At 39.2% G+C, this 12,958-nt stretch overlaps 1 protein-coding gene across 4 annotated transcripts in view; it reads right to left on the bottom strand.

Annotated features, from left to right (window-relative positions):
• The window catches only part of Nckap1 (NCK associated protein 1), a 76,047-nt gene that overhangs the window by 38,812 nt on the left and 24,277 nt on the right, over positions 1-12,958 (bottom strand). For 2 of the 4 annotated variants that reach the window (XM_057754698.1, XM_057754700.1), the window contains 7 exons: positions 10,694-10,786; positions 9,969-10,025; positions 9,097-9,239; positions 8,925-9,015; positions 4,982-5,119; positions 4,069-4,117; positions 1,644-1,800 (listed from right to left, as the gene is read on the bottom strand). In XM_057754698.1, coding sequence (XP_057610681.1) covers positions 1,644-1,800; positions 4,069-4,117; positions 4,982-5,119; positions 8,925-9,015; positions 9,097-9,239; positions 9,969-10,025; positions 10,694-10,786 — 728 coding nt within the window. The remainder of the gene's footprint in view (positions 1-1,643; positions 1,801-4,068; positions 4,118-4,981; positions 5,120-8,924; positions 9,016-9,096; positions 9,240-9,968; positions 10,026-10,693; positions 10,787-12,958) is intronic. The other 2 variants (XM_057754699.1, XM_057754701.1) reach the window with 1 other exon arrangement.

Below are 12,958 nucleotides of genomic sequence, written 5' to 3'. Positions count from 1 at the left end.
ACACCTAGGGCAGGGACAGAAGAGATGCTTCAGCAGTTCAGAGCAGTTGCTACTCTGGAAGAGAACCCGGTTTGGTTCCCAATACCCACATGGCAGCTCACAACTCTGCAAGTATCCATAACTGTAGTTCCAGAGAATCCAACACCTTCTCTGGCTTCCTGAGACACCAGCATATACATAGTACACAGACATACATGAAAGCAAAAACTCAAATAAAATAATAACAAATAAGTTCTTAAAAAAATCTAACAGAACAAAGATAATTTTGCGGTATTACTACTTACACCATGCATAACTTCACTGAAAATATATTAACACTAACTGGTTTTAAATGCTCATGTATTTAAAGTATTCTGATCAATATGACAGAAGTCAGGACACTGCTCTCAGGAGTAACCGAGGAAGGAGTAAGAATGCAGTGGTGACTGACAAGATATAAGGCTCATCTGTGAGGACACAGACATCCTACACGGTATCTAGGTGACAACTGCTCCAGACTATTCACACACGGGGTCCCCGAGCCATATCCCTAAACTTCATTTTCTGTTTGGAAACAAAAATAATAAATTATTCAGAGTGCACAGAACTATTTATTTTCCCTAAAACAACAGTGATGCCATAGAACTTGTGTTCAGTTTGCATCTCAGGGTAATGTACAGGCCCACTAGGATGCAAGACTGGTTCAAATTACCAGTGCTAGACATGTTTTTATTTATTTATTTTTTTTTTGATTTTTCGAGACAGGGTTTCTCTGTTATTTTTTTAACAACTAATAAAGCTTCATTTTGTCTCAACTTTATGAAATATTGAATTGGACACGAATATATACAAATTTCACTTTTTTCCCCCGGTTACCTTATCCAACATATTCAGCTAAGTATAAGGGATTCTGGGGTATTTTATGTGCTCTTTATTTCAAAACATTATATGACTGCTCTCACATGTGAATTCAACATGGCTTTTCATATACTGGCTACAGGTCCTCAAGAAAATGAAGCTATTAAAGATAGCAACAAAAAGAATGCTGACAGTCATTTCAGAGATGTATTTGCTTTGCAGAGAATGATTAATATGTCATCTGGGCAGACTCTGCCATCAAGAACCATGATCCCTATGTGCTGTGTTGTCGGTCCTACTTTAAAGGCATTTTTTTGATTGCTTCAAATACTTTTATAAATACACTCTGTTCTTTACTGGGGGTGAGACAAGACAATCTCAGGGTAGCCCTGGCCATCCTGGAACTCACGCTATAGACCGAGCAAGCCTCAAAGTCAGAGATTTGCCTGCCTCTATTACCCAAGTGCTGGAATTAAACGCTAAAGACACCATGCTGGGAAATATATCCTATATTTTGTTTTTGTAATAATTATGTATAAAATCATGTGTGAATTAAAAAGAGAACACATTTCTCTATAACACAAAATTTGAAAGGGTAAGAAACCCTAAAGATTTTTAATTAGTAAAATTACCTATAGGAGCCATTATCAGGATGTTGTTAAAAGCAACTTGCTAGGTTCAAAGACAGTCTAGGCTACACCTTCCTTGTAGGATGTGGCCAACTCTCTAACCCCAAAATCTGTTACTAAAGACATTGCACTCATCACCTTCTCCTACCAAACATGAATAAAGCAAAAATACCATACCCCCGAATGTTTACAAATAAATCTTCTGCAGCTTTGTGAATGTGGAAAACTTCGTCCCGAAAGAGAGAGAGGCAAGAGCTACTCTGAAGAGCAAGCTTCCAAAGGTTCAGTGCAGTAGCCTCCGTATTTAGCATCCCATGGCACAAAATAAAGCCAACTTCAAACACAAAGAAAAACAAGTACAAGTTAAAAGTACTGCAAACAAATTCCTTTGGTTACAAAGTAACTTTCTGCGGATGGGGAAATACCCTCCATCACTGAATAGAGATTCCTAAGTGATTCATATTGTATTACATACATGTGCAAATATACATATGTATATGAAGAATACACACACACACACACACACACACACACACACATATATATTTGGTTTTCCAAGACAGGGTTTCTCTGCGTAGCTTTGCATTCTGTCCTGGAACTCACTCTGTAAACCAGGCTAACTCTGAACTCAGAGATCCGCCTACTTCTGCCTCCCAAATGCACCACCATTACCCAGCTGAACAATATTTTAAATTATAATTTTCTATATTCTGCAGAGTAAGTTCTTTGAAGATGCACTAACAAAAGGGGAAAATATCCTTTAAGAGGAGGTTATGAATTATTTTAAAAAAAGAAACATTAAAAACACATTTTAAGCAAAAGATCAGAAATTAACATATACCATGGTAATCACTACAGCTGTTAAAGTAACTGAAAGATAAAAGTAATCAATTTTTGTAGTCACCAGATGGAATACTAGAGTAATAACATTGCCTGTCTACTCATCTTCGCAGACACTACTCCACGTGGTTATTCTGTGAAGTAGTCAAGACTGTATCATTCTTTTACAGCCAAAGGAGTGAAAACCAGCAATACTAAAGTAGCAGAGGCAGGCAGGACATGGTGGGTCACATCCTTAACCTAACACTCAGAGGCAGGCAAGAAGTGAGTTCAAGTCCAGTCTGGTCTGCATAATGAGTCCCAAGCTAGCCCAGGATAGGCCAGGGAACTCTGTTTCAAGAAAAAGAAAGGGGGTGGGGGGAGAGTCCAAGTATTAACTCTTAAAGTACAACATGCTCTCTTGACATGGATTCTAAGTATTTTTTACCTTTGGTTACCTAGTCTGGAAACCCCACAGAGATGTTTAATGCTACACATATATTTATAAATACCCTCTCTAGCCTTCTACACCAATGCATGAAGCATGGTTCATTCATTCAACATTTACTTAGTACTTGTTACATATGCACAGTCTAAATTTTTGTTGAAATTTTTCTTCTTCTCTATAGTTGCTCCTATTTTTTTAAACTAATTCCAAAGTCCTGGCTAGTTTTGTGTCATTTAAACAAGCGTCATCTAAGACACAGGAACCTCAAGTGAGAAAAGGAGGAGCTGTAAGCAGCATGCACGTTATTTTCTTCATTGATGATTGATGTGGGAAGGTACAGCCCACTGAGCGGAGGCTACCCTGGTCTTGGAAGCTATAAGGCAGGCTCAGCAAACACAGGAGCAAGCCAGTAAGCAGCACGTGGCCTCTGCGTTAGCTCCTGCCTCCAGGTTTCTGCCCTGAGTTTCTGCCAAGACTTCCCTCTGCAGTCAGGACATGTAAGGTGAAATAAACCTCACCTTGTGTTTAGTCACAGTGCTTTATCACAGCACCAGAAACCCTAACCAGGACACCTGTATGGTTACCTACCTAGACCCATTCTTCAATCACAGCCAAACACAAAGTGAAAACTAAGAATCATTACATCATCCAACACTTCAAACACCTCACCTTTCTTTAAAATTAGGTTCATAGATAAGGCACAGAAATGTAAACTTTTAAGAAAAAATATTACTCTTACAAATCTGAAAAGTAACAAAACTAACTAAAATGTCTAAGTACAGGTGGTATGTGCTAATAAATTCCTCTTTCATATTTAATGTTACTGGAAGAATCAGTCTGTAATGATATTTTGTATACAGGTTAATTATTTCAAAATATGTAGTCATTTTAAGTGCAAACTTAATAATATCTAATTGTTAGATTATGCCAAATCTAACAAAACTATGGCTTTTATGTCAACTTGTTTTTGTTGAAAAAAATTTCAGTCATTATTTTACTAAAGTATTAAAGAAAAATGGTCCTTCATCATAGTTGGAGAAACACTAATAGACAGCTGACAGTTAATACATCAGGAAAAAGCACAAACTACCGCAAACTACTCTCATGGTAACGAGCAGGGGATTAGCTCTCCCTGGTCTCTGTCACTGTGGAGCTATGTGACTTAACTTTAGATTCGGCACTTACATGACTACCCACATCCTGCTGGGATCAGCATGGGGAATGAACGAGCGAAAGCACACAGGGGTTCACTACAGAGTAAAGGCAAGTCACCAGCTAGGTCTCACTAAAGCTCAAACCTAAGGGGTTATCCCATAACTAACCCATTTTACTTACAAATAATCCATTTCTCCATTGCATCCAAGGAGAGGTATTCACAAGGCATCTTAAAAAAAAGAAAGACACACCCATGCTTAATATAAATTCTTTAACAACTCCCTACTTAGTGTCTCTCTGCCTGTGCTATTAATTCTTACTGTTCAATTCTTGGTTCAAATACCACAAGAAATCTGAGACACTGGGTAGGAATCAATAATTATTTAAACCTGCAACCAGCAGAGGACAATGAGAACTGTATCCTTTGCACATCCTCAACCATCTCTGAACTATACTGTTGCCAAACTGTCTTCTGGCAAATGGTAAGTTTCCAATTTCTTGAGCTCACTGTAAGAGTTTGCATTTGTCCAAAGATTTATTTCAGTCATGTGAAAAGAGACTGTGTGCCTGGATCCTCTCTCTACATCTCCTTCCACGTGAATCCATGGTCTGTGCACTTGCTCTGTAACAGCAGCAGCCATGTTCATATGCTGAGTGTAATTTAAAAAATAAATATAGCAGACAATAATGATTTTCTCTAATTGGTAAGATTTGACAGGTTGGCTTTTTTCTTTATACCTGTCTACATCTTCAAGTTTTTATACAGTGACAGAAACAATGTTTTAAAATTACATTTATTTGTATGGGCAAGCATGCCCATGTTGCTCTCTTATTCCACCAAGGCGTAGGTCCTAGGAATCAAACTCTGGTTGTCAGGCTTGGTGGCAAATGCCTCTATCCACTGAGCCATCTCATCAGTCCAAAATAGAACGGTCATTTGTATTAACTTCAATTTTTGAGAGCTAAGAATTTTTTTAAAAACCCTGTGTGATTTTTATGCTCATTTTATAATAAAGCTGACAGGCCAATGTTACTTAGAAAAAATGCAGTAACATGTTTAAATGATAAGTGACTGCACAAAACTGGACCGTACAGTGTCGGACTGGGCTGGGTTGAGCATTGTACTGGGAGCACTGATAAGGCTCAACAACTGGGCATTTCTCCACTGCTCTGCTGAGAGATTCCGTCTAGGATACACCATCTGGAGAGATATCAGTGCGTCTGAAAGAGACTGAGAAAACAAGAAATAAGGTGAAGAACAGTGTGCTTCCCTTCCACTTAGACTCCAGCCTCAAGGGCTGTGCATGACTGACTCCAACCATGCTCTATAATGGGTTACAAGTCTCCTCTAAATTTGTTTCCTTTTGTTTTAAATATTGCAGAAGTTATAGTCTATATTCCCAGGCAAGATCTTTAATCAGGAAACCATGTTACTTTCTTTAAAACAAAACAAAACAATACTGTAGTATTTATTTATTTTCCTGTATGGGTGGTTTGACTGCATGTATGTCTGGGCACCATGTATGTGAACGATGCTTGTAGAGTTCAGAAGATCTCCAAGGATACAGGATCATCTGGGACAGAAGTTATAGAGTTTTAGCAGCCATGTGGATGCTAGGGGTTGACTGGGTCCTCTAGAAAAGCCAGCTCTCAGCTCCACAAGTTACTTACTGAAAGGTTAAACTGTGTGGTAACCTTGGGAATCTTCTTTATTTATATGTTTCTCAAACAGTAGCACTGAACTTTCATGCTTAAGTTTAAATTACGATTCTCACTAAAAGGAAAGGAGTCTGTGATCACATGCCTAAAAGTCCATCCTTCCCTCCTTTTCTGGCAGCTTTTATGTGCAGGGACTCATCCGTGTAAACACAGAGACACGCCTGCAGAAGTCAGGGACAACTCTGGGAGGCTATTTGAGTCAGTGTTTCTTGGTATTCCAGTGCTTTACCAGGTTAGCTGGACCCTGAGCTTCTGGGGACTCTCTTAGCTCTTGTCTCCCATCTTCTGTAGAAACATCAGACTACAGATGTCCTTGCTATTGCATCTGGCTTCTACATGGGCTCTAGGGATTTAAACTCATGTCTTCATTCTTGCATGGAAAATGTTTTCAACCACTAAGGCATCTCCCTAGCCCACAGCAAAGACTTTTCATTGTTTTTTGAGACAGGGTCTCACATACACCAAGCTAGCTTCAAACTCACTATGTAACTGAGGATGACTTTGAACTTCTAATCTTCTTGCCTCCCCTTCCAAGGGCTAGGATAACAGATATGTACATACAATTATGCTCAATTAAGTGGGAAGCTGGAGACGAAACTCATAGTTTCTTACATACTAGGCAGGCACTCTATCAACTGAACTACATCCCTAGCCCTAGGAGTAAGCATTAAGATATCTGAGCCTGCTCTCCAGCCCATTTGGTGTTTTCTTTTATTGCTAATTTTTGTTTTGCTTTTCTTTGAGACAGGGTCTCACTCTGTAGCCCTAGCTGGCCTAGAACTCACTATGTAGACCAGGTTAGCCTCAAACTCATGAGATCCCTTGTTTTTGCCTCCCAAGTGCTGAGATTAGTGTGTGCCACCATGGCAAGCTGTTTCCTACTTTGTGCTGTGTCTATCCCTGCCTAAGCCTAAGAACCCTGTAAAGGGCTTTTCTCTAACCAAATTGCCAGTTGAAAGGGATCTAGATCTCCATTAAAATGTGTTTGCTTGATCTCTGCAAGAAGAAACCAGGAATCTCTAACTTTATTAATTCTCACGTAAGATTCTGATGTAGTTAACTAAGAATGTTTTAAATTATGTGGTTAGTTTAAAAAAATGGCAGATAGATGATAGCTATTCTATTAATTACAAAACTGGGAAATATCATGGAACATAAGAAAAATCAACATTAGGAAACAACTAATCCAACTCAGATGAATACTTTTCCTAGGTAATTCACAATCATCTACTAAGTGCTAACGACTGCTCACTGTAACCATCACACTGTAGTCCTCAAACAGGCACACGGTCCTGCCACATCTTCTTTTCTAATCCCAACAAGAACTTTCAAAGATGAAAGAACTTTAAAGAAGTATCTCGACTTCAATAGAGTGGAGGGGAAAAGAGTGTGCAGTAGCAAATTAAAAACAAGCCTACACCGGATCAGAGAAAAATCAGAATGGACCTACAGAGAAAAGAAGGGCAGGGAAGACAATAGTAGTAAGAAGTGCAACAACTCAGCTACGGAGCAGACAACACGCTTAGTGCTTGACTGACATCTCCACAAGTGGTAGTATTACTTCAATGTGATGACATTCATTAGCCTGTTTCAAACTCTTTCAAATTAATAAGCTAATTAACTTCAAGATATTTTTTAAATATATGTAAAACTTACAGGTATAGGCTGAATATCCCTTAACTAGAATGCTGGGATCAGAAGTGACAGTTTTTAATTTTGGAATAGATACATTTTGGAGGAAGGTCATTGGCAAATAAAGAAACTACCTTGGCCCATTTGATAGGCCAGCCTTTAGGTGGGTGGAGTAAACAGAACAGAATACTGGGAGGAAGAGGAAGTGAGCTCAGATGCCATGCCTGCCTCCCCTCTCCAGGGCAGACGCCATGCAGCCAGCCGCCAGGTCAGACATGCTGAATCTTTCCCGATAAGACAGGTGCTATACAGATTACTAAATACGGGTTAGGCAAGATAAGTGACCACCTCGTGGTGCTACACACATTAATAGAAATGAGCCAAGCAGGGTTTATATGAATACAGTTTGTGTGTTGTTATTTCGGATATAAAGCTAGCCGGTGGCCAGGAGCCAGGCGGAGGAATGCAGCCCACAGCTCCTTCCACAGAATGGCGCCCAGACGTGGATGACTGAATCCACACAAAGCCTGAGAAGGCTTGGAGAAAGAATAAAGCATGTTTTCTTGGCAGCAGCAATTTCTTGGGTCTGCTCTCCTTGCTAGAGGCAAGCAAGCGCTCTCATCTAAGAGAGGCTTCCTGACTCAGCTTTAGTTGCAAAACCTTGCAGCTCTTTTAAGAGGTCCTGCCATGAAACACTTAAACAGTGTTGGTGAAAAGCTGAATACATGCTTTTCGGTTTTCAGCCATAACAGGAAAAAAGTTGTGCTGTTTTAAAATGCTGGCATTCTGGGCCGCCCTGCCAGGGCAAACTCTGACTTTTTCGGGCAGGCTGACTGAGTGTGGTCTGTGAGCATAATGCTGCAGCTTGCTTGCTGGCAGGGACCTTGAAACGCCACAGAGTTGTGGCAATAAAAATGGCTACAGCCGGTACCTCAGCCATGAGGCTGGAAAGCTAAGGAATGGGCTGGATCTAGTCAGCAAAGCCACGGCTTTAATCCTACCCATATTGCTCAGGTGACATTGTTTGCAAAGCTGCCCTTGCACCTCCAGGCCTCACTGCAAACCCATGGAACACTCAGTTCTCACGCAGCACACGCTGCTCCTGAACTGTTTCTAATGGCGTCCCTTCTAGTCTCCACCGTCTGCAGTCTGGAAGTCCCAATGAACCAGCACCGTGGTCATGTCCATGTCTGACAGCAGTCTGACCTCTCAGGACACTCAAGAGTCAACCTTCCAGCCAGAAAAATCTAATGCAATATTATGTATCTAAAGTTTTTCTGATGAAGTGACTGCTTCGATTTTTATAACATCCATATGAGGCTACTGCTACTTTAAGATATTTTTAGTCAAAAGACAAGTTCAAGACCATGAAGTTGGTTAAGTGACGTACAATATTTCAGAGTGTACTGGCTGACCTGAGACACTGCACTGCACTCTTTACTACCTCACAATGCTACACTCAATTTAACATTTAAATGAATCACTGCATTCCCAAGTCTTCTACACAATCATGCATCTAAATCAGCTACCTAACTCACAAATAAAAAACAGTTATTCATAGCCATTATAATTTATACCCCTGAAGTAAGTTATTTCTTTAGTTTCCCAAGCTTAAGCAATTCCTTACATGTTCTGTTAAGCAATTCCTTACATGTACGGTTACACATCTAAAACATGATTCTTACCTTGCTATGGGGGACAAATTCTTCCATCATCTTCTTTAAAGGGTTTTCATAGTCCACAATCATCTGACCAAGGCGTGGGTATTCTCGGTCACTTAGAACACACATCAAATGCAAGTGAGTGATAAGTCATCAGATCAAGAACTTTACAAGAATCTGTGTGACGTCTGTCTACCTTGCTCCATGGGTCATTTCATGTGCATAGTTGTAGAGTCCAATGATGGCCTTCCTTTCTTCAATCCGGGACAGCAATATCATTAATGTTGTATAGGTTACGGTCAAATCTAAGTAGTTTTTTGTTAAATCAAAGTTCACAGTCTGGAAAAAAAAAAAAAAAAAAAAAAAGTTTAATTCCTACCTGTAAAACTCTGAAGCACACAAAAATCTACATACCATTTCTACAGCTTTGTTCCCATTTCTGGATTTCTAACGTCTCTCTCTAAACATGTAAGATCTGGGGGTATGGCAGCAATGTTCTGTCTGTGATGCGGTTTCATGGAAGAAAGAAAAGGACTTTGGCTACTGTATTCAAGCTGGGATGATGAAAAGGACAGAACCGGGAGGGAAGGAAGGAGGGAGGGAGGGAGGGAGGGAGGGAGGGAGGGAGGGAGGGAGGGAGGGAGGGAGGGAGGGAGGGAAAGTGGTACCAATCTCACTAAAGCAAAAAGAAGTATTGAATTTTTGGTATTTTTACTATTAAGTTAATGGGCACATTTCTTACCTCAACTTTCTGTACCTACAAAATGTCATCCAAAGGAAAATTCTATCAATAATGACTACAGAAAAATACTGTTCAATTTTTTATAGTTGGGTGTATTAAGATAATATGCTAAATTTAACAGCTATTTTACAAATGAATTTTGACATATTCAATAATATACAAAAATATATGATAAAGTTTCCTTTTAAAAAGTTATTCAGCAAGCCAAATAAATAATGCTATAATTTGTATACTCCTATAAAATGTTTCTTTAAAGAAAAACAATTGGTTCCCTGAGTTCTTTGGAAACAGAGAGAAATAGAAATTTTCCCAAAAATGATACTCACAATATCAAAGAAGACTTGGCAAACGTCAATAGTGTTCAGCAAGTCACAGACATGGTCCTGAAAAGGAAAGTGATGGAGGAAGGTCACTGGCTAATAAAGAAACTGCCTTGTCCCATCTGATAGGGCAGAATTTAGATAGGCGGAGTAAACAGAACAGAATGCTGGGAGGAAGAGGAAGTGAGCTCAGATGCAGGGCAGCTCCTCTCAGGCAGAAGCGATGAAGCAAGCCGCCAGGTCAGACATGCTGAATCTTTCCCGGTAAGACTGGTGCTACACAGATTATTAGAGATGGGTTGATCGGGATATGAGAATTAGCCAGTAAGGGCTAGAGCTAATGGGCCAAGCAGTATTTAAAAGAATACAGTTTGTGTGTTGTTATTTCGGAGCATAAGCTAGCCAGGCCGGGAGCTGGGTGGCAGGAACGCAGCCCGCAGCTCCTTCAACAGGAAAGCATAAACTAAACTCTATCGGTACGACTTTTGGAGGAAGCGCTGAGGATGAAAGCCAGAGATTCTGCATGCTAGCAAGTATTCCTTCTACCACTAAGCCACACCTTCAGCCCCAAGTAAGTAACTTTTAAATTCAGAAAACACAAATGTATAAAGTATACTTTAGACTTTGGTTCTGGAAGAATTATATTTTTGTTACAAAAGTGACAACACAATTTATACTGTTAACAAATATTCATTTTTGTAATCTTTAAGTTTACTTATTAAAATACATACCTTAAATTCCATAACATCTACAAATGTAAAGTAATATAACGCCAGATTTTTCAGAATCTCTGATTTTTCTTTCTGTAGTTGTGCAAGCTGTTGCTGTAAAAACAAAATTAGAGTTTATTTTAGGAAAGAACCGAAGTATCAAGTTTCACTGCACACTATCTTTTTCATGGCTGCTATATGGAAGCACAAGCTTTTAGACTTCTAAATGATTAAGGTTTTTTTCAAACCTAATCACTTGAGAGGGCAACCACTAATGCAATCAGCAGCTGACAGCGGGAGGCCGTAAAACAGGCCAAGGCGGATTAGTACCGGACTGCACTACAACAGAAAACTGGAGATGTTAGGAGAAAATACGTCAGATGAACGCTTTAAAAAAATTAAAACAAATGATTATGTCCACTAGAAATGGGAGAAAAGAAGATGTAAAACATTACAGCTTACACTACAAAAACCAATACGCTAGATAAATTTGGAACTTACCAAAAAGAACATCCAGGCAAAGCCACGTTACGCATGCAAAATAAAATGTAGATACAAACATAAAATACAGTAACGGTTCCCTGATCAGACCCACAGAACACAATAATATTTTAAACAAAAGCAAAAATCACAAGAACAAAAAATAAGTGGAAAAAAAAAAGCAAGACTATAGAGTTCAGACAGGAGGGAAGGAAGTGTGAAGTATTACAATCAGCTGGATTACTGAGCTAACAAGTGCCACCTTTCCCTCGTAAACCAGCTACTGCCATCATCTCTGGGAGACCAGTCCTTTTTGATGCCTTATTTCACAGTGTGCCCAGGCGGCCATCCAGAGCCTGGATATTCTGTGTGTTGTCTAACGATTATCACTTAGAGTCTCATTAGAAAGGCGGAATCTTTGTCCCACCTCAGGCCTGCTGAGTAAGAATCTGCCTTTTAAACAACATAGCTCGAGTGACCTAAATACCTGAGAAATGTCTGAGAAGCACTGAGGACATGAGAAAACTACAAGGCAGCACTTAAAAATGTCCAACATGGTACCAAAAGTCCACACCATGTCCAGGTCCTTATAAGGTCATGTATACTTACATGGGAGCCTGAGGAGACATCCCCACACATAACTACATTGAGCCATTATGGTAAGTCAGAAAGTTTACAAAACTAAGCCTAACATCATTAAAAGTGTCTTTCAGAAAAGCTGATTGAAAACAGCAAGCAGTCTGGCAAAACACCCTAAATACCTCTGTGTAAGGACATTTAGAGAAGGAATTATGTCTGGGAAACATGAGTAACTCAATCTCCTTTCTCCCCAAAAACGTGAAAAAAGTTATACACCTGCAGCGATGTGTGTGTCCTCCCTCTATGAGAAGAGTTAACTATTTTGTATAATATATATGTTTCAAAACAATTCCCTGTCTTTCTGTATTCTTCAGTTCTATAAATTTAGTTCCAATGTACAATAGAGAAAAGGCTGAAAAAACAAGATATGAAAAGCTAGGTGTGATGGTATATGCCTTTAATCCCAGCACTCGAGGCAGAGACTGGTGGATCTCTCTGTGAAGATCAGGCCAGCCTGGTCTATATAGCGAGTTCCAGGACAGTGAGAGCTATGTAAAGAAACCCTGTCTCAAAAAAACAAAAACCAAACAAACAAAAAGATACGAAGATAATATAGCTGCTCTGGGACTTTTTAATTCCACTAAGGCAAATATTAACAGTGCCTTCCATTCCACCTCAACATCCTAATCTGCAGTTAATGACACATCATGCTCTTATAAACCTTAATGATCTTTTACACAAACCTTCATTTCATGTATCAAGAAAGTAATATATATTTATAGTTTTTTATAAAATTATATGACTAATTTTTATAAAATTACATGTACTACCTATAAGGCCCAAAACAAATTTAGCAAAGTTAATCATCTACTTAAAAACAGCCAAAGTGAGAAATCTCATTCTTCTCAAATGTGTTCTATTTCCACCTACCATTTCCCTTTTCGATAATAGAAGCCCCTTAGTCTAAACTTCTCCTTTAACTTTCCCAAAGCAAGTATTACTAGGTTCTATATCAGCTACAGTGACTACACGGGAAGTTCCAAGTAAGGGAGTTATTAATGCTCTCTACAGCCTGTCCCTTTACTTTTCCAGACTCAATCTCCCCTACATCCATCCACAGACTACACAGTAAACAAATTTTGCTATTTTCTATGCACAGTTCATGATTTCTAACTGTTTCCCTATAGAGCTATCAAAATCTCACATTTATATCCAAATCCCACTATC

The sequence above is a fragment of the Chionomys nivalis genome, chromosome 22 (genome assembly GCF_950005125.1).
Source record: "Chionomys nivalis chromosome 22, mChiNiv1.1, whole genome shotgun sequence".
Lineage (NCBI taxonomy): Eukaryota > Metazoa > Chordata > Mammalia > Rodentia > Cricetidae > Chionomys > Chionomys nivalis.
Note: the sequence above shows the minus strand (reverse complement) of the source record. Positions and strands in the feature narration are given on the sequence as shown.